General features: G+C 56.9%; 1 protein-coding gene across 1 annotated transcript; it reads left to right on the top strand.

Moving 5' to 3' along the window:
• The first annotated feature begins 443 nt into the window (after positions 1-443).
• On the top strand, positions 444-21,419 carry BCORL1 (BCL6 corepressor like 1). The gene is given in 14 exon segments (XM_050310784.1): positions 444-4,420; positions 6,651-6,741; positions 6,913-7,818; positions 7,820-9,607; positions 9,889-10,054; positions 10,448-10,528; positions 10,684-11,115; positions 12,948-13,177; positions 13,278-13,484; positions 13,570-13,736; positions 13,859-14,004; positions 14,857-14,934; positions 19,247-19,400; positions 19,962-21,419. Coding segments are annotated over 14 exon segments (4,809 nt in total). The 5' UTR covers positions 444-4,334; the 3' UTR covers positions 20,239-21,419.
• Positions 21,420-21,487: the final 68 nt, after the last annotated feature.

The following is a 21,487-nucleotide window of genomic DNA, read 5'->3' as shown; positions in this document are numbered from 1 at the left end:
CTGGAAAGTCCCTTTTCTTCCTCTGCACCGTTGGCGCACTCAATGCCAGCGTGAGTGGAGGCACCACCGATGGGGCAGTGTTTACTCTGTCCCTAAAGACTCCAGAGCTTCAGTGAGTGAATGGCAGCGGGATCCACGGATCTGGCTCGTGCCGTGGCTGCCACTTGTGCAGGGGGAAAGGCAAAGCTGATGTTCTCCTGGGTGAACTCGTGCTGTTGGCTGAGCTCTGGCAATGGTGCGCGTTGCTCCTGGTTGGGTCTTTGCTTGGTGCTCTCCCACCTGCGTTGAGGGTGATGTGCCTGCCTGGAGCCAGGTGGCGGGAATCCTTGTGCTGGGGGGTTTTAAGAGACTGACTGCTGGTGTTTCAGTACCTGTCACCTCACATCTGCCTAGACAGGGTGCAGCAGGGATAGTGTCTATCGCTTGGTGTGTAGCTCATGTGCCGAGGCTGGGATGGGGGAGAGGAAGGGTAAACAGCTTGACATCCAAGTGCTTTTAGTACTTGGAAATGTACAGAGCAGGAAAATACATGGGAAGCTTCTTGTGGGGGGTCAGGGCAGCACAGTCCTACACAGGGATGCGTTTGCAACATGGAGAAGTGGTTGCCTGTGGGAGGAGCAGGGAAAAGCCCTCTTCCTGCATGGGTGGGCCTGGCTCCACCCCAGGTACCGTAGGGTGGACGCTGTAGGAGGTCATGGCTCTGGTTAATCTGATCAAAGTGAGTTAGACCAGGTGGCAACGTAGCTGTGACATCTGTGAGGGCAAACACCAACAGCACCAAACTCCCCAGTGACAAGCAAACCCTTGGCTACTTGTGGCGGGCAGGTTGGTGCCAGCCTGAGAAGTTGCTTTATATGTTTGCCAAGGCAAGGGCTTGAGGAGCTGAGAATTTAGTCAGATCAGGGGCCTGATCCAGCCGAGGGATCTCTGTCACTGGGAGGGATGGCTTTTGAATCAACTTTGCAATGCCTTTGCAACAGCCTAACAGTGGGGTGGGAGGTGTGAGTGTGAGGGCCAGTGTTGCAGCAGGAAACAATTAGAAACTCTCACCTCGGGCAACTCAAGTTGGGATCCCTGAGAGCCAGGGAACAGACAGGGTTTAACAGGGGTCAGCATGGAGATGACGTGGGCTTAATTCTCATCAGCGGCGGGAGCTGGTAGGTGAAGGCCAGGGGAGTCCGTCCTGCAACCCTGGGTTGGCCTGCACTGAAACGATGGTTGTCTTGGCACTGTGGGGATTTTACTGCAAGAAGGATTTGTGTAGAGATAGTGATTAGAAATTATCCATTCCTGAAGACCTTCAATGCAGGAAACTTGTTTCCATCACCATACAGTGGTATTTCAGAACAGAGAGTAATTTCTTGACTTAATCCGAGGGAACTTCCACGTGTAGCCAAGTCATTGCTAACCTGAGTAAATGCAAGCTTTCACTGCAAGGAAAACATCTTCTGTTTTGCTTTTCCTGGAGCCTGTAAGAGGCAGGTTTGCAGAGTAGCATCCTCTCCTTTTGCAAAATGATGAGAGGTTTTACCTTAATGAACAAAACCCCTTTTTCTTTTAATTCACTGTATTTCATTGCAAACCTCTCTGAGGGCTTGTCATTGGAGGTGAGCGTGTTCTCGCAGTTCTCTGGCAGTTCTTAGGGCACGTTCTGTTTTGGGAGGTGAAGGTGCTTTAATACCACACAAGCTTCTCCACGCAGAATGCCGTGTTGATGTTCTTACTTCATTCTAAACTCGTTTGCTTTGGCGTTAATTAGAATTGGCTGAGCACCTATTTAGCTAAATCAAAATAAGACTGTGGTTTCATATACACTTCCTTTGGCAGACGTTGTGGATTAAGTAGAGTCTGTGCCAGGCTGTGCCCTCTCTCCCTCTTGGGGAAGCTGATCTAGGAGCTGGTATGGGTTAAAACCAGTCCAGCCAGGAAAAAAATAAAGGAAAAAGGATTTTAAACAGAGGTCAACTCCCTGGTCAAGTTTACCAGGACACTGCAGGGCTTCAGTGACATGACTGAAGGGGTGAGGGGAGAGAAGGGCTTCAACAGTTTCTTCAACATCATCTTCTACTCGAAGGCAGGCACGTGAAGCCATGCCCTAGTTGTGTTCTCCAAGGGTTTCCTACGAGTTTAATTACATCCCTTTAAAGTCGCTTCCAGCTGCACCAGTGTAGATGGGAGATTTGCTCCGTTTCCTCGTGTCGACTTGGCTAACAGTGTTCTGACCCAGGGAGGCTGCGGTTGCTCTCTCTGGTTCAGTGTTACCTCGGGAGGTTGCTCATCCCTACATTTCCCAATAAACTTCCTGGTCTGCCTTCTTAAGGATGCTGTTGCTCCGCTAGTTTGTGTTAGAGCCCACATCTGGTGCTCGACCCCTGTTTTATTCCTTCTCTGAGTTCATATCTGGATTCTTTTCCTCTTCTGTTCTTCGTTCCCTGCGAAATGCCTGTCTTTGGCACGTGTCCCACATCGTCCATAGAGGATAGAGGCCAAGAATCCATGAAACAGTGTTGATCTCTGTCGCTGTGTCCTCCCAGCTCTCTTTTTGTGGCCGTCGTGCCTGCTCTTTGGACCAGCCCTTACTCGAGCACTCCAAACGTGCTGTTTCTCCCAGCTACTCGTACCACCCCGTTATCACTCCTCCCTTGCCAGACCTATTCCAGGGTCACGCCTGATCTCTGCTTGTCCCCAGCTCCTGCTCCGCGTTGTGCAGCCAAACGCATCCCCTTCCCCCGTTGCACAGAAGGTCCCTTTTGATTCCTCCCAGAACATCTGTCCTGCTGCTGTGCTCGGGGGCAGAACCTTCCTCCTCCCCTTCTTTCAGTTTAGCCTAAGATGGTGAAATCCCCGCAGATTGTTTGTTCCCCTATTTCCTTTATGTTGCATTTCTCTCCAAGCATCGAAAGACTCCTCCCCTTCCTGCTCCAAGCCACCTCGTTCTCTTTGGGTATGACCCTGCTCTCTGCCTCGGCGTCTGCCCGGCTCCCCCGCCGCTATTGAGGATTTCTCCCGTCTCACAGTGTGTGTTTTTAGCAGGTTTCCCCTCTTCCCCTGACCTCTGATTTCCGTACTCTGTTTGCTCACTTGTGCCCTCGTACGTGCAGATGGGTCCGTTGCTTCTCTTTGGCACACCAGCTGCCTTGCCCCTGTTTCTCCCGTGTGCCTGGCCCTTTTTTCCTCTCCGGAGGATCCTCACTGGATCAGGCTGCAGCGAGGACAGCCGGCAGAAGCTGTGTTTGGAGCAGCCATTCAGTCCCACTGCTCGGTCCCTCGAGCCACTGGCCAGAAGGTCCCTGTGTGGCTCCTTTCATGGCACAAGCTGCTGCTCGTCCCGTGCAGAGCTGGTGTCACCAGGAGTTTGTCAGGGAAAAGATCCGACGGAGATTTGGGATCACGTGCTGCTTTCAGCTCATTCCCACTCCCACCGCTGCACCGAGAGCGTTGCTGTGGCTCTGTGCCTGCTTTACCTCTGGGGTTTAGTATTTCCCTGAACCTCCTTGATAGCATCTCTCTCCCTTTTGCAGTCCAGTCCTGCTTGGTTCGGCTGAGTCCACTTGTTAGCACAGGAGATCCTCTCTTCCTGCGCTGCCTTTTCCCTGGAGCAGCAGAGCTCCTCAATGCTCCAACACCCAGCGCTGCACGATTGGCTGCAACGCTCTCCCCTGAAAGCTCCACCCAGCCGACAGTGCGTCGTGGATGCTCCCGAATCTCTGGATTCCCTCCTGTTTTCCACCCGTAACTCCACGGAATACCAGCACTTTCCTGACGGAGGGAGGGGATAATCCCTTGGCGGCACTGTTGGCAAACCTCTGCTCCCTCCAGACCCCTCCTTGTTTGAGGCTTTGCCCCTTGGACTCGCCACGCACTGCCTTAGTCCTGTTAAGCCTCGGGGGTGTCAGTGCTGTCACAGACCATCGCCTTGGTACAGCTCTGCCTGGCAGCTCCCGGCACTGGAAGTTCCTCTGGAGGGAGGAGAAAAGTGGAGGAATGTTTTGAGGGATGCATATGTGTGTGTGTGTGTGTGTGTGTGAGAAGACATTTGTGTGAAACTCTCAGGGTAGCCAGTGTTTTTTTGGTGATAATGTTATTTAGTGCAAGGATGAGTGGATGGTGGATTCTGTCTCAAGGCACTGCTGATTCCTTCTAGTCCCCTCCCAGACTTGTGGCATCCCAGGGCATCCCTCCCCATCTGCCTGGCAGCGAAGCTGGGGATGAGTTTCCCAGGAGCACCGTTTAATCAATCATCCCGGGGAGAGTTCCCAACCCTCTGTTTCCCTTCCACAGGCAGAGCGGCCCCTCGAGCCCCAGCAGGTCCCAGAGGGTGAGGAGCAGCTGTCATGATCTCTACGGCACCTCTCTACAGCGGGGTGCACAACTGGACCAGCACAGAGCGGATTCGCATGTGTGGCCTCAACGAGGAGAGGTGAGGTGCGTGGGTGGCGGGCAGGGAAAAGGAGATAGGGAGAAGGCGACTTGCTGGGGTCTGAAATGGCCTGAGGTGCAGAAGAGCTGCAGGGAGGGGTTGGATGTGTTGGCTGTGATGGCATTTCAGGAGGGTCCCCGCACCCTGTGCTCCAGCAAGGTCTCTGCAGAGGATCTGTTGCTTGTGTGTGGCTGTGTTGCCTCCACAGCTTTGGTGGTGACAAGGCCAAGTTGTCTGCATGTGCTATTGGCTTTACCAGATCTGTGCTCTCAAAGCTAAGGAAGTGAAAGATCTTGAACCAAGAGCTTTTGGTGACCTAGGGGAGGGTTTGTACCAACCAAATGATCAGATGGGAGAGTTATGACTTGCCACCAAACAGGAGATTAGGGAGGATTAGTGGCTGGGAGGCAGAATCGATCAAGCCAAGCTCCTGGCAGTCCCCAGGGCTTTGCATCGGCTGTTCATTCCTGTGGCTTGGGGGTCTTGTTCTCAGAACTGCCCAGTTTGTGGCTTCCTCAAGCCCACCACGTCTGTTCCACGCGTTTGCCGGAGCCAGGGAGGTTTTACATGCGCAGAGGCAGTGCGTGGCTCTCATTTCTGGCCGGGAGTGCCGAGGGTTTTGGCGGGGCGTCCCCCGAGGCCGCTGGATCAGCGGTGGGCAGGGACGAGCCCCGGCTCTGGCTCGGGGCAGAGCTGATCTGCCGCCCGCAGCACCGCCGGGCGCCCTGCGCCCCGCAGATAAGGGCTGCGATGGCGATACCCGCCGAACCTCTCGGCGCCGCTCCGAGCTTACAATAGACGTCAAATTTTGGAGTGTCTGGGCGAGGAGGGGGGGCTGAGCGGGCGCTCCCTCATCCGCGATCCCCATCCCATCGCGGGCAGCGCTTGTGCCCCGTCCCCGCGGGCCCTGCCCTGCGGGCGGGCATCCCGAGCGGGCATCCCGGGCTGCCCCGCGGCCGCCGCCCCGGGAGGAGCCTCGGCCGGGCGGAGGCCGCGCACCACCCTCGGGGCTGCCCCGGGGCGGCTGTCGGGGGCTGGGCGGGGGGTCCCTGCAGGTATCGGCGGGCCGGGGAGCGCCGGGGAGCGCCGGGGAGCGCCGTGCCCGGGCGGGCCCCGCGGGGCCGCGGGCGGGCGGCTGCGCTCGGGCTCCCCTCGCGTTCGGCCGCGGCGCCGCCCCAGCCCCGCGGGGACCGCGCCGGCCCCGGCACCGCCGGGACCCCGGGACTCCCGCCCGCCCCGGCCCCTCGGCCCGCTCACCCCGCCCCGCCGCCGGCTGCGCCGAGGCGGCCCGGCCCCGTCCGCCATCCCCGCCCCGCGGCCTGTGACGGGCGTCCGGGGGAGCGCTGGGAGCGCCGGCGTGGTCGGGAGCGCCTGGAGGAACTGAGCGAGCTGTCATCGACCCGAGGGTGGGTGCGGGTGGCGCGGAGGCAGCCGCGAGCGGGGTCCCGGCGCTGCGGGTACGGAGCAGGGTCCTGGTGCAAGGGGTGTGGAGCGAGATCCTGGCACCGGGGGTACAGAGCCCAGAGAGGAAGCTTGCACCCATAGCTCGTGTCTCTGACTTTGCTCTGAAAGCCCAGGATGTAGGGACCAAATCCAGCTCAAATCATGTCGTGAACAGAATCCAGACTTGATCTGTTTTGTCCTGGCACCAGCAGCTTTTCCCAATGTCCCTTAAACACCAGGGAAACACTGTCCGGTGAATACTGCCAGGGCAGGAGTGTCCCTGGGAGGTCACAGTCCTTGTCCTGAATCCAGGCTTTCCACTTAGGAATCATATTCCAGAGAGAAAGAGTCAGACATGCTGGTCAGCAGAACATGGCACACCGGGATGGCTGTGGACACCCACTGCTCCTGTCTGGGCCACCTGAGCCCAGAGAGCTTTGGCATTGGAGAGAGATCCCACAGCCAGCTTTGCTGGGATGAGGGTGCTGGGGTAGGGAGCAAGCAGGAGGAACAGGAATGAGGTGCCTGTGGAAGGAGAGACAAGCAGGATGAGGCTCAGGGGAGGGATGGGTCAGGATGGAAAGTGGAGGGGACAGGAGTGGGTGTGTGGCTCTGGGCTGTGACACAGCACAGTGGGGAGGGCTGGGCTTGCCCACGGTGAGGCCGGGTGGCTGTGGGTAAGGAAGGTGCACAGCTGCTGCACTGTCCCACACAGGGACAGGGAGGGATGGGATGCTGGGGAGGGTATTTTGGGGGTTTGTAATGCTGTGTCTTTTTCCTTGCCTAGGAGAGCCCCCCTTTCTGATGAGGAGTCTAAAACGAGCAGCTCCCAGCACTTGGGGTCTCAAGAGTTTTGTGTCAGCAGCAGCCTGTCCGAGGTGAGCTCCTTGCCTGCATGGCAGGGTCCAAGAAGGCCATTCCCAGATGGAACACGCGAAGCAGAGCTGTTAGCTGCTTCTACCTTTGTGTCCTGGGTGGGCAGATCCTGCCTGCTTCTCTGGGAGCCACTTGCACGGCTCCCAGGAACACCTTCTCCCTTCTCGTTGCAGGTGGAGCTCACAGCAGTCAGCAGTGGTAGCAGCAGTGCCCAGGGGCTGGATGCTGATGGCAAGGTGGAGGAAAAGCTTGGACCCAAACTGGAGGAGCAGCCACCTGATCCCAACCCAAACCCGGAGAGTGCAGGAAAGACTGTGACAGATGATGCCCTGGGCCCTCTGGCAGGTCAGGGGGATGGCAGAGGGCAGGAGCCAGCAACCCCCAGAGCTGTGGAGGAGGAGAGCAGTGGTGCTGACACTGCCTGGACACCAGCAGATCCTCCCAGTGACAAGCAGGCTGATGCTGCCCCAGCCTGCTCCGTGGCTCCAGAGAGCGAGTCTGCTGGGAAGGAGAAAGCCCCCCAGAGCACTGCAGCACAAGGGCCAGGCGTGCTGGCAGAAGGGACATTGTCCATGGTTGTCTCCGGCTGCAACACCTCTGCCTCCACTCCTGCCACCTTCACATTGAACAGGGTGTGCTTTCCCCCCTCTCAGGCCCCTGCTATGCAAAAGCTGCCCCTGTCCTTCCAGGCTGGTGCCGTGCTAAGCCCGAGCCAGTCGCTGGTGTACATCCCCCCGCCCAGCTGTGGGCAGCCGCTCAGCGTGGCCACACTCCCGGCCACCCTGGGGGTCTCCTCCACACTCACCCTCCCTGTCCTGCCTCCCTACCTGCACGAGCGTTGCCTGCCAGGCATTATTGCTTCCCCAGAGCTGCGCTCCTACCCCTACACTTTCTCTGTCACCAGGCCCTTGGCTTCAGATGCCAAAGTGGTGTCTGTGGAGGTGAATCAGCTCAGCTGCCCTCCACCCTCAGGTGGAAGTGGTGCCCAGGCTGCGGTCGAGAGTGCTCCCCTGTCCAGCACCGGCCCGGCTCTGCCCTCTGGCTCAGCCCTGCCCTCTGGCTCAGCCCTGCCCTCTGGTCTCAGCCCTGCCCTCTGGTCCAGCCCTGCCCTCTGGTCCAGCCCTGCCCTCTGGTCCAGCCCTGCCCCCTGGCCCGGCCCTGCCCTCCAGCCAGGCTCCACCGGCAGCACCGGGTGGGAGTGCCGCTCCCTCCTCCGGCACCACCGCACAGGCCAGAGCCCCAGCAGCTCCCGAGCCACATGCACCGGGGGCTGCCACTTCCCTGTCTCCTCTGAAGTCCCCTCCCCAGCTGGAGCGTGAGATGGTCTCATCTCCAGAGTATAGTGAGATGCCTCTTGATCTCTCCTCCAAGTCCAACCGCCAGAAACTGCCCCCGCCCAGCCAGCGCAAGACCCCCCCCATGCCCATCCTCACCCCCGTGCACACCAGCGGCAAAGCCCTGCTCACCACCGTCCTCTCCAAGTCCCAGCGCGCGGCCCAGGCCGCAGGCAGCAGCGTCACCTCGTGTCTTGGCACCACCCCGCCCTTGGTCATCTTCCCTGAGTTCCTGCGCAACGGCGAGCAGGGCTCCTGGGTGAAGAACACCACGCTTATCAGCACCATTCCCGGCACCTACGTCGGCGTCGCCAACCCGGTGCCCGCCTCGCTGCTGCTCAGCAAGGACCCCGGCATGAGCCTCGGCAGGGACCCACGCCACCTGCCCAAGCAGGAGCCCATCTCCATCATCGACCAGGGCGAGCCCCGCAGCGCCGGCGTTCCCTGTGGGAAGAAAACCAACCAGGTCGTCACGGAAGGACAGCAGGATCCTGCCAAGAGACTTCTTCATGGCAGAGTCGCTCCAGGAGCTCCTTTGTGTCAGTCCAAGGACATCTCCACCTGGAATCCCATCCAGGGAAGTGTCTATCCACGATGCCCTGTCAACGGAAAACCTTCCAATCCTCAGCTTCTGCCTCTGGGCTGGTCTCCTTACCATCAAACGCCTCTGCTTTCCATTGGCATCTCCACAGCCGGACAGCTGCCCCCGAACCAGAGCAGCCCCTGCAAGCCAGCTGGAGCGGGTGAGCTCCCGGCATTCCCGAGTGTGCAGCCCGCAGAGCCCAGCGCAGCTGCCCAGAGCCTGCCGGAGGGGCTGCCCCGGCTCTCACCTCAGGAACGGGAAGCTACAGCCAAGAGCAAGAGCTGCCGGGTCTTGCCCAAGCCCCGTGAAGAGCCAGCTAACCCAGCCCCGCTGGAGGCAGGTCCAACTCTTCAGACCAGCGCTTTGGATGGGAAAGGGGGGACGGGAAAGCTGGACAACGCTCCGAAGAGTCAGGAGCGCACTCAGCCAGAGGCTGGCTCCGGTCAGGAGGGCAGTGCACAGACTGAGGCTCCCCAGGGGAGCTGTAGCCTCAAACAGTCAGATGCAAAACCCAAAAACCAAGTGTTAGCGGCGTATTTGTCGCACGACCTGCCCGTGGCTGGGCAGCAGGGCCTGCGGGTGGTGCCGGAGGTGCCCGCGGAGAGCCAGCGCAAGGAGCCGGGCTGCGAGGGCCCCCAGGAGCCGCCGGCTGCAGAGCCCCTCCCGTGTGTGCGGCAGGTGGATCTGTGCAGGGTCAAGAAGGAGCGAGTGGAGTGTGATGTGTCCTTTCCATCTGCGACCTGCCTGCAGGCCGGGGCTGCTCCCCAGGCCTTCACCGAGGCCAAGCTCAAAGGAACGGGGCAGATCAAGCAGGAGGGCGGCACACACTGCAAGGCCAAGCGGCAGCACGATGGGGATAGCAGGCAGAGCCACAAGAGACTGAAGTGCCAAGGCCAGGATGGCGAGGAGTCCCCGAGCAAGTCAGGGAGTCGGAGCGTGCATGGTCGGAAGGTGGGTGAGATGGGCTGGGACTGCTGGGTCATGGCAAAGGTGGGGCTGGGGGAGAGGAGGGAGCGCTCATGGTGGGGATGGCTGAGGGCACAGGGCTTTCTACCTATGCTCTGGGTGTTACCTGGCTGTGGGGGAACGTACCTGTGCCGCAGGTTATCCAGGGCAAAAATGGATCTGGAGGGCACCAGTGTGGTGAGTGGGGGACAGAGTTTTTCTCTTCTGTGCTGCTCCAGCTCGGTCAGTTGGCAGCTCCAGCTTCAGCCTGTGTCCTCCCTTCACAGTGGCAAAAACACCACGACAATCCGCATGAGCTCGGCAAGCGGGAAGGCCGAGGCAGCCTGGGCTCCGTCACGGATCACAACAGCCTCAGGGTAAAGCGCAAGCGCAGGAGGCCAGCGAAGAACGAGTGCCCATCTCCAGCACACCGTGGGGACAGCCATGAGGAAGGTACTCTTGGGAATGGCGGGGGGCTGCTGCAGCACCAGGCTGCCTGAGGGGCCAAACTGATTCCTTAAGGGATTTTAATGTTTATCTTGTTACACCCCCTGCTGTGGACAGGGACAGTTTCCACTAGCCCAGGTTGCTCCATGCCCTGTCCAACCTGGCCTTGGATGTTTCCAGGGATGGGGCACCCTGCACCTCTCTGGAGAACCTCTGACACTGTTTTACCACCCTCATTGTAAAACACTTTTCTCCTATATCGAACCTAAACCGATCTCCTCCAGTTTAAAGCCATCCCCCTTGTCCCATTGCAGCAGCTCCTGCTATGGGGGCACTGTACTGCCCTTCCCAGGCTACAGGCCTGTGATGTGTTCTCTCAAGGCTCGGTTTTCCTCACAGGTTACTTGGAGAAGAAGCCCAAGAACAACTTTCGGGATTTCATTCCGGTGGTGCTGAGCAGCCGGACACGCAGTCAGTCAGGTGAGTTGGTGTCAGGGCCCCCAGTGCCCGTCCTGGGTGGACTGGGAGCGCTCCCTTTTCACGTGGCCTTGTCTCTGTGTTCAGTTCTGCTTTAAGACTTTGTCTTGAGGAACCTCTTGGCTTTTTTGTCACTTAGAAATCCCATTTTTCTGCAGGAAGCGTCGCTGGCTCTTCTGCTGGTGTGACGGGAGAGTGTGATGTGACCAGTCAGGAGATTTTGCCGTTACTGGAGGAGGATCAGGAAGAAGAGGAGGAGGAAGAGGAGGAGGAGGAGACATCCTCAAAACATCGCAAGCTGCGCAAATCCCACAGGACATCGCACTGCCACAGCCGCAGGGACAGGGACAGGTCTGCGTCCGAGAGGAGCAGCTGTTACACGAGGAGGACCCGGGAGCTGCCTTGGAGAGCAGAATCACCCAGGCAGCTGTGGGAGCCCAACGAGGAGGAGGAGGAGGAGGAAGACGGCCACATCAAAAGGAAGAAAAGGAGACGGCAGAAAAGTCGGAAATACCAGACTGGGGAATATCTGACTGAGCGCGAGGAGGAGCAAGTGGGCTATCCCCACCGGAGGCGGAAATCCAAAGGAGGTACAGCCTGGGAAGGGGGTTCTGGTACCAAACTGGGGACCAGTGTGGGGATTTTTTTGTTTTGTTATTTGTGAGATTTTGGGTGGAATTTAGTTTTCAGGTTGTTTTTGTAATGATGAAACTCCATCATTTTTAATGACTTGATGGCTACAGCGTGGGCCACTTCAATCGATTGGCTCTTCTTTCAGAAACATTTGCAGCAAATTCCAGAGCAGTAAACAGCAATTTATGTGGCTAATTAGACACTGATCTTACCCTCAGATTAAGACAGAGGGCGTGGGAAAACAAGGATGGGACGAGGTAGCACAGTGGAATATTTCTGGACAAACCATGTGCCCCTGGGAGCGGTGCTCAGCATTCTGGGCTAGCGCAGAGGGATGTGGAGCCATCACAGTTCAGCTGGGCTGCTCTCGGCTTTGTCTTGCTTTGTGAAGGCAACTTGCAGATTTGCACCAGGGAGCAGGAGGGTGAGAGGATTAACAAGGGTGGAGTGATGGAGGAACCCCCTCTGTGCTTTGTACGTGTGAGGAGGAGCGCGCCGTGCGCCTGCCCGTGCCTGTCTCTGCTCTGCCTCTGCTCTTGAGCCTTCCCCCACAACTGCCAGACCCTCTGGTCAAATCTAAACCCGTGATCAGCATTTCCCTGAGGGCAGCAGTCCCTCCAGTCCCCTCTCCCTGTGCAGAGACACTCATCCCACTTCTGCGGGGGGAATAAGTTGTCAGGGGCAGCACTTCTGCCAGCCCTCCACATGCTTGGGCTGTGCTCTTGGAGGAGATGTGGTGACCACAGACCTGTTGCCTTCTGCCACATCCGAGCTCAGACTGACACTTCTTGGGAGAGGCTGAGGTGCTGCTGAGCCGCCCTGAGGAGCAGAGGTGATGGCTGTCCTAGAACCAGGTTTCTGCTCCAGCAGTGTTACACTGTCACTGAGAGCCTCTGTCAGACCAGGAACAAAGTTTCCAATGGGCTTCCCAGCATCTTGGCAACTCAGGGGTGCTCTCAGGATGCCTCCTGTTCAGAATAGGAGCCTGGAAGGAGGTTTGAGTGCAGCAGCATTCGAGAGGGTTTTCTCCAGCAGGTTTACCACACGTACTGAGTGTCTGCCTGTCCAGTTTCCCTCAGGGGGTGCTTGCTTGGCCCTCAGGTAGGTGAGCTGCAGTAGTTTGGATTCAGAAGTTATGGCTGAAGCCACCTCCAGTGGCAGTGGAGCCTGAAGTTCCCTGAAATGTCTTTTTTGAGCTGATCTTTTACTCATTTCATTGAGTGTCAGTAAGTCTTGTGCTGCAGGACTGAGTGAGCAAGATTCGCCCTTTCAGGATTTTTGCAAATTTTGGTCACATCCTTTTCCACCTTCTTCTCTCCAGACTGAGGAGTCACAGTCTCTCTTGTAGGGTGACATCTCCACCCCTGCATCATTTTGGTTGCCTTTCCCATTCCCACTCCATTCTTCCTGAGGTGTGGAGTCCAGAACAGCACAACAGTACCTGAGACATGCTGGCTCTGAGATTTTGTTTGTGGTTCTGCCTTGGTATCTTGGCCAAACATGTTTTTTTTTTGTACAAGATCTGTGGTCCCTGCTTCCTAGCAGTAACAGGACATAAGTGGAAGTTATGTGTGGTACTTGATGCAGAGGCTCCAGAGTCTCAGCACGATGTGGAATCTGAAGGTACTGCTCCTGGAGGCAGCATTGTCCCTAAGAGATGGAAAGTTTTGTTCTTAGAGTTTATCCTCTTGGTCCCTTGAACCAACCCAGTGGGACATCTCCCAGATCCCCACTTAGAAATTAAATGTTTGTTCCCAAACAAAATGCCTCATCCCCATTTTTCGTTTAGATTTTAGGCACCGGAAGCAGAAGGAGTCTGGGAAGGCTAAAGGCACAGAGCTCCAGCTGAGGAGCAGGCTATCCCCGTCCCCCCGAAAATCTCAAGGACGCACAGACTTTCGGAATGGCTTCTTCCTGGAGCACTCCGACAGCTCTCCCGTCCAAGAAGAGCTGGAGAAACCATCAGGAAAACGCAAATGCAAAACCAAACACCTGGCAGGGATCTGTGATGAGGGGAAGGTATGGCTTGGAGGGATGAGGGGAAGGCGTGTGGGGAGAAGAGGGACAAGGAGACTCCTGTGAGTCATGTGTCAAGGAGTTGCATTCCTTCCTTTCCCAGGGGAAAGGCTGCTGCAACCAGCCCAAAACGTGCTCTCCGAAGAAGCCCCAGGACTTGTGGACGCTCTGTAAGTCCCATCGGGTCAGCCCAGGGAGCTCCCCGGAGCCGCCCACGGCCCAGAGCGTTCCTCCTGGAGCTCGGCGGCTGATCGTGAACAAGAACGCGGGGGAGACCCTCCTGCAGCGAGCGGCTCGCCTGGGCTACAAGGTGAGTGCCGGTGCCCCCTGCCCCGTGCCCCGCTGTGGCTCCCCTGGGCCGGTGCGTGACGGCCGCCGTGCTGTCGTTGGCGCAGGACGTGGTGCTGTACTGCCTGCAGAAGAAAAGCAGCGACGTGAACCACCGCGACAACGCGGGCTACACCGCCCTGCACGAGGCCTGCGCGCGCGGCTGGATCGACATCCTGCACATCCTGCTGGAGCACGGCGCCAACGTCAACTGCAGCGCCCAGGACGGCACCAGGTGAGGGGCACGCCCTGGCAAGGGTGGGTTCTTGGGGAGGAGCTGTCACTGAATCGGTCCTAACCCAAACCAGAGCGTTTCCTCAGCGAATGCCCGGTCTCTTTCTGATTCCGTCCTTGCAGGCCTGTCCATGATGCAGTCGCGAATGACAACCTGGAAACCCTGTGGCTTCTACTTTCCTATGGTGCTGATCCCACTCTGGCCACGTACTCTGGGCAGACAGCAGTGAAACTGGCCACCAGCGACGTGATGAAGCGCTTCCTCTGTGGTAGGTGCCAGGCATGGGGGTGGCTGTGCTCCCATCCTTGCCCTCTGGCAGCGTGCAGGGCCAAATCTGGGTGTCAAAGGGCTTGAGCAGCAGGTGACTCATCAGTTTAGCTCTGTCCTGTCACACAAGCACGTTTGTACCACCCAAACTTTAACTGCAGAGTTGTATCTGTTTCCTATATAAGGTACAAGTCACTTTTCAGTCTTCAGTGTGCAAGGAGGTGACTGTGCTGTGGTCACACAGCTAAAGACAGTGCTCTGCACGGAGACAGTCCCTGGTTCTACTGCCTAACCTAAGTGAACATATTTTTGCTGCCAAACAGTGCTGCCTTCTGTGCGAAAGCAGCGCTGCCCAAATGTTGCTGCTGCTGGCAGAAAGGATCACTTTGGTTCCCTGTGGCCGCATTCGGTGCCCTTTGTGTACAGGCAAGATGAGTGTTGTGGCTCCTCCCCAACAGAAGGAACAGCCAGAGTAGTGGTTGTCCCCAGGTACAGACAAGACAGAAAATCTCCACTGTCAAAAAAACCCTGTTTGCCCACTGTCAGAGCTCCTTCAGGCTCAACTCCACACACAGGTGTTGAGGGGCTGATTTGGAGCTCAGAACCGCCCTAAAACCTTTCTTTCTAAGCCACCTGACATTGTCAGTTGTTTTCCCTTTTCAGCTCCCATTTCCTGATCTGGGGTCTAGGGTGATGCCCTCTCCTGAGCAGGGACACCCTTCCTGCAAGCCATGGTTCAGCCTTTGCCCAAGTGGGACAAGCAGCAGGGGTGGAGCAGCTCCCCCTGGATCAATGGATATGCACTCCAGGACTGTGCTTTGGTCCATTAACCCTCTCCTTTCTCCCTGTCTAGATTACCTGTCAGATCTCCAGGGCCGCTCCGACGGAGACCCTCGGACAGCCTGGGACTTCTACAGCAGCTCTGTGCTAGGTGAGTGCAGTCTGGGCCGGGTCACTGGCAGCAGCAGAGCAGGAGGTGATGCCAGGTAACAACACACCGTTCCCTCGGGTTTGTCCACGTCCCTCCCCACTCACACCTTGGATAGAGGCTTTTCTGTGGTGTTACATGCTGGGAATTGCTCCTGAAAGGGACTTTTTCTTTGGAAAACTGCATATGTGCATCCCTCCAAGTGCAGAACTGGGCTCCGAAGCGTTGCTGGTAATTCCCGAGGGTCTTTGGATATCAATCCCAGTGTGTGTCATTCTCATGGCAGCTCTTGTTGCTCCCTTGCTAATCAGTCACCAAGGTAAACCCAAGGAAGGTGAAGGACATACTCATTCCTTCAAGCTGTGGAACTCTTGAACTTCCATGGTTCCCAGAGCTGCCCATCCTTCTCCTCTGCTTTGGAGGGAAGGTGTTTCTCCAGGGGAGGTCCTCTTCTGGCATTTCCCAGTGAAGGCCTGACTTGTGCCTTTATTGCCATGTCCTGAAAACTGTGGTTGCAGTGGAAGATATTCTGGATCTGGCAGCTGCCTCTGGCACACTTGAGTCCCTCCAACCTCTGGCAGGCTGAAAGGCTGCCTGTTGATTTTAGTTGCTCACCTTCATTGTTTCCAACATCCTTCTAGAAACAAGATAAATCTGATATGTTCAGGAGAGTGCTCTTGGTAGAGGACTTATCCTTGAAGGACTTCAGTGTCTTCATTCTGGAACAAGAGAAGCACTAGCACTCCTAAGAGCTCTGTTTGTAGGCTGTTGCACCTCAGGCCTGCCAAGGAAACAGTTGAAACCTCAGCCTCTTTCCATGAATTTTCATACTCTTGAAGCTCTCACAAGCCTCACAAGGAAAAGTTATGACAAGGAAAAATAGCTATTCTTGGTGATATTTTTTAAGATATTAGTCTTTTTGATTTATCACAGATTCCCATTTGGATTTCTCTCATAAACAAGAAAGGAAAATGGTGTGTGAATTCATGGGTAGGAGAGTTTGGCTCTCTTTGGTCACTGCTGAGTTCCTGGTTGCTCAGAGAGCTTTATGCTTGAATTCTGGTATCTGCTCGTGTCCTTTCCTCTGGAAGCTCCTGTGTTAGTCTGCAGGCTGCTGTCTTCCCACATTTCTGTTTTCCACCCCTGTAGGCAAAAAAAGGTATTGTTTCTTCAGTGAGCAAACCATCACTGACTCTTTAGGTGTTCCTTGGGGGTGGAGGGGGACTGGGATGCCACAGTGATGGCAGTCCACTGCTCAAAGGGCCTTATTTGGATCCTTGGCTAATACATGGAAGATCTCCACAGGGAGGGCTGGGGACTGGGCTTCTTTTCCTGCCCTTGGACCTCCACTGAGCTTTTCAGAGTATTTCTTTATTTGAGAGTGGTGAAAGACCACCACCTCTGTGACACACATCCAGCCTCTTCCAGTGGGACTTCCCACCGAGTCCTGGCTGCCGTGAATGTGCCTCTGCTGGGTCCCTGCTACTCACATGGTGCTATCTGCCAGGTTTTCCTTCTCTCCTGGGCAACCTGAAGCTGTTAACAAGCCAGAAAAATTCCACACTGATCTGCCTCTACCCTTCCCTGGAAGCATCATTTCATCCTTGCTGTAGTGGAAAGTTCCTTCCAGTGCTGGTTGGGCCGACGTTCACACCTCTGGTGCTCCGGGCTTTAACACAGGTACCCCTGTGGAGAACAGAGGTTCTCCCAGACGTAGGGGCGATGATCCCTGGGGAAATGTCAGCTGCAAAAAGGTTCTGGAGCCCCGTGGCTTTGGTGTTGCTTGTGGGGTATTTCCATCTCTGGCTCAGGGAGATCCCAGGGTGGAGCTGTGCCATGCTGCTGTCCGAGGGCCGGGCACGCCATCCCTCCTCCTGCCCCATCCACAAAGCATTCCCCATGCTGCCTCTGGGAGGTTGCCTGGCAAGGCAGGAGCTAACCCAGCTGGGAAGTGATCCCTTACCCTGCCAGGTCTGTTTCCAGCAGGCACAGGAAGGGACCTTCCTTGCCATCCTCCTGAGATCAGCTTACAGCAGCGGTGCAGTGGCGGTGTCACCCTGTGTCACCTGCGCTCTGCCAGGCACTGCTGCCGGATGCTGCCAGAGCTGCAGGAAAAGCAGGATGCCCGAGTCTGAAACATGGGGCTGGTTTCTTTACACCATGTTTACTGGGTGTCCTGAAATAGCCCTTTTTGGTTAGATACCTCAGCAGTCACCTCGGGTCACCTGGAGTGGGTACAGCCCAAGGCAGGTTCTGGAATAACCTGCTGGAATAACCAGGCTGCTCCCAGTTGTCACAGGCAGCAAACAGCTCCTCCTGGATCATCCCTTTGGAGTCTCCATCAGCTCCACCAGCTGAAGCACTGCTCGTTCCTCAGTTTGGAGGAGAAATCCCAGGCCCTGCTCGAGCTGTTGCTATTTTTTGAGGCAGGAATGTTGTCCACCTTTTCCTTGAAGTCTGCAAATCTCTGGGGGCAGAAGGATAATGAGGGAAGCCAGGGTGTGGGATCTCTGAGGTCCGAGTGTGGAAAAGTCATCAGTGTCCTGGACTTGGTGCTGCTGGAGCTCCAGACACAAATTCCCACTCTGGGGTTTGTCTCCACCTGGGACAGGCATTGTTGTGCCTGATTGTCTCCTGCGGTGGTACAGGATGTTCCTGTCCTTGTCCCAGCCTTCGCTCTCCTGACAGACAGGACTGAGCTTTCAGGGCAGACACTGGGCCCTATTTTTGCCACTTTAAATGCATTTAATTCTTTTTTTCCTGGGTTACTCAAGAAACTTGAGGTTTTTCAGTGCTAGCATCTGAGCTTTGCCAGCAGCGACATCGGATCAATATCCGTGTCACTTATTTTTGTCCTGTTCTACAGCGAATTCTGACGATTTCAGCACTCTGCTTTTCTGTTTCTTAGGGATTTTTTTTCCCTTGGCAGCACTAACAAATGACTCTATTTTTCTCTGAGACCCTGCCTGAACCAGTGTCTCCTGTCATCTGCTGTTGTTCCTCTATTGGAATCCCATCCGTGCCGGGTGAGCAGTCTGGTGTGTGGAGTTTCCTTGTGGAGCAACCAGAAGATTATTTTTTTTTTTACAGCCTTTTCTCTCATGTGTGGTGTTGAACTTTTACATGATTGGTTTATTTGCTCACCAGCACATTGGGTCTGGCTGCTCTCTATAGAATCTAAACTCTATTTTCTGGAAGTTTTTGGAGTTATCCGCTATTATCTCACTGGTACAAAACCACTCTGCAAAACCAAGACTATTCATACCTCTTAATAATAAAATCCAGGCAGCAAGCTCCTTTTCAACAGGAGCTTTTCAGATTGGTGAATAAGAAATTTAACTGTCTTTAAATGGTTTATGGATCCAGCGTGCTGTTCTCCATCTCCTCTGGACTCAGGTCCTGCTGGAGCTCAGGTACCTCCTGGAATAGCCAGCTTTTATCTGCTGGGTGGATTCTCTAAGTCATAGAATCATGGAATGGTTTGGGTTGGAAGGGACCTTAAAGACAATTTAGTTCCACCCCCCTGCCATGGGCAGGGAGACCTTCCACTATCCCAGGTTTCTCCAAGCCTCATCCAACCTGGCCTTGGACACTTCCAGGGATGGGGCAGCCACAGCTTCTCTGGGCAACCTGTGCCAGGGCCTGCCCACCCTCATGGAGAGGAATTTCTTCTGTATATCTAACCTAAATTTCCCCTCATGTTTGCTTAGTTGGATTAGTCTTTGTTGGCACAGCCTTGCTGTCCTCCCTGGGACAGAGGTGCTGGCTCCTCTGGATCACCTTCTGGATGTTCTGAGGGTGGGATCTGGGTGGAGAAGCTCTTGAGTAGAGCACTTGCTGTGCCTTCCTCAGTAGGGCCTGTGCAGGCAAAGCTTCTCTACATCCACCTCCTACCTCACTGTTCCAGGCTCTTCCATGCTGAGGAGGGCTGTGCTGGCACAGCAGAGGGGCCAAGGCCAGGTCAGGGAGGGTCTGGAGTGTGCCAGTGGGGGTAGCTCATGGTGCAGGTTGTGCCCTGTCCCACCTGTGGGATCACAGCACACCTTGGGGTTCCTGCCACAACTTGGGATGTCCTTTCCACGTGCCCTGGTCAGCGAGCAGAGTCTCACTGTGCAGAGCAGCTAGCGCTCACTCCGTGCGCCTCTGGGACGAGGGGTGGGGAGAGCAGGAGGGACACAGCTCACGTGTGGCTGCTGGGGCGCTGTGGGAAGGTGCTCGTGGGGTTGTGGCAGTGGCCAGAGAGGTCCCCAGGGAGTGCCAGCACTGGCTGGTGTGGGACTGTGAGCGGTGCCAACCTGTGTCCTGCCTGTTGCAGAGGGGAAGGACACCATTGGCTGCGACCTTCTGCTCAACCCTCCGGGGAGTTCAGACCAGGAGGAAGAGGAGCAAGAAGCAGACAACTTCATGTTTGAGTTCTCAGACAAGCCACTGCTTCCCAGCTACAACCTCCAAGTGTCCGTGTCCCGGGGGTGAGTATCCTTCCCTGGAGCAGAGAGCAGTACCACGGGTGGCTACAGCCCCAGCACAGGTGGCAGCACATCAGTCATTCCAACAGGGTGAAGAGCAGTTTGTGTATCTCAGGCGGTTGTTTTCACAGAATCATCACAGAATCCCAGAATGGTTTGGGTTGGGAAGGGCCTTAAAGTTCATCCCATTCCAACCCCCTCCCATCCGCCTTCCACTATCCCAGGTTGCTCCAAGCCCCGTGCAACCCAGCCTTGGACACTTCCAGGGATGGGGCAGCCACAGCTTCTCTGGGCAACAGATGGGAAGTTGTGGCTGCAGTGCTGGGGACATGTGGGAAGCAGCACTGCCTCACTTGGGGCAGCCTGGCATGTTCTTCGGGAGCAGAAGAGGCTCATCAGGGCTCCCCCCACGCAGTCCTGCTCCATGGGCAGGCACATCCTGCTGCCACGGGTGCCCCTGGGCCGTGCCTGTCACGAAGCTCCCCTTTCTCCTCCCTGGGAGGTGGGCACTGTGCCTGCAGCCCCCTCCACCCCTAACCCACTGTCCTCTTGCTCTCCTCTCAGGCCCTGCAACTGGTTCCTCTTCTCGGACGTGCTCAAGCGGCTGAAGCTGTCCTCCCGCATATTCCAGGCCCGCTTCCCGCACTTGGAGATCGCCACACTGCCCCGGGCAGAGTTCCAACGCCAGGTGTCCCTGAGCCAGGTGCTGGCGCAGGAGGAGGTGCCGGCGAGCCCCGAGCCAGCGCCGGGCACGGCAGAGACTGTGGAGCTGGTGCACTACGAGCCCGAGCTGCTGCAGCTGCTGGGCTCAGCGGTGGAGTACCAGGCCTGGAGCAGCTGACGGGGACAGGTCGCTCCCGGCATCACGAGGCAATAATAAGGACCAAGGGGAAGCAGCTCTCTCAGCGCCAGCAGCAGGGACCCGAGTCTTTGGGCAGCCACTCCTCCTCTCCTCAGGGTCTCCTGCAGCTGGGGAGGGAGGACCCCTGGCCTCCAAGGACATCCCGGGATCCCTTGGCCACGAGCGGTGGCGGTCGCTGCCGCCGCCACCCCATCCAGCCCCAGTGGGTGATGGAGCCCCCTCCACGGGGCTCACGGGGCAGCGAGGGGTGGTGGGAGCCACCGCCCCTCCCCGCTGGACCCCCAGGAACTGCGCCTCTCCGTTTGCCCTCCCCCTCCCGATGTCTTCCATAGTATTTATTTAATTAGTATTTAATTTGTAATGTTTTCTTTGTTTTTGCTGAGTCTGTATCACTGTGATGGTGAGCTCTGGGCCAGGGGATGAGGCTGTCCCCCTAGCCCCCCCCTCCAGTGCACCCCGAGGCCGGCCAGACCCAGAGGGTCCTGGTCCTTGCAGCCTGGGGACAGCCCCTTCCCTTGGCTTTGGAGCTGGTTCCTGCTGCCGGCGCTCAGCCCCAGCCTGGAGCCAGCCCCTCTGCTCCATCCTCTCCCGGGCTCTTTCCTCCATCTCATTTGTGCTGCTGCTCCCCGTCCCAGGCGGCTGCCGCTCGGGCAGGGGCAGCCCGCGGCCCCCAGCACACCCCACGCTTCGGCAGCTTGTCCCCCTGCCCCAGGGTCTGTCTCCAGGGCAGAAGCCCCCTCCTTGCCCCGCTCCCCGCCGGTGTCCCCGGGAGCATCTCTCCGGGAGGGAGCGGGCACGGGCAGGCTGCTCCGCTCCGGGGCCGGTACAGTTTTATTGTACAGGTGCTAACAGGACTGAGGACGGGACAATCGGGGGATTTCCGGCTCTCCCCGCTCCCCAGCGGGAGCTTTGGGTGGGGGTTTTTTGTTGGTTCGTTTTTTTCTTTGTGTTGTGTTTCTCCCCAGCCAGGGCAGGCGTGTCCCCCCCTTGGACCCTCACTGCCAGCCTCCCGCTGGGGGCCCGGCAGCACCTTCTTTAAGCCGAGGGTTTTTTGCCTTTGGGTGTGTATTCTGGTTGCTCTTTCTGATTTCTGTTTTATTATATGCAGCAACAGGCTGTGGTGTCAAAAACACTGATGTACAGAAAAAACCTGCATCAGGCCCAATGTCTCCTGCCCTTTCTTCTGTGTCCTGTGTCTGGGCAGGTTTCCACGTGTGTCAACTCGAGC

Source organism: Myiozetetes cayanensis, unplaced genomic scaffold (assembly GCF_022539395.1).
Source record: "Myiozetetes cayanensis isolate MyiCay16 unplaced genomic scaffold, myiCay2020 scf15, whole genome shotgun sequence".
NCBI lineage: Eukaryota > Metazoa > Chordata > Aves > Passeriformes > Tyrannidae > Myiozetetes > Myiozetetes cayanensis.
This window is presented reverse-complemented; position numbering and strand designations above follow the sequence as displayed.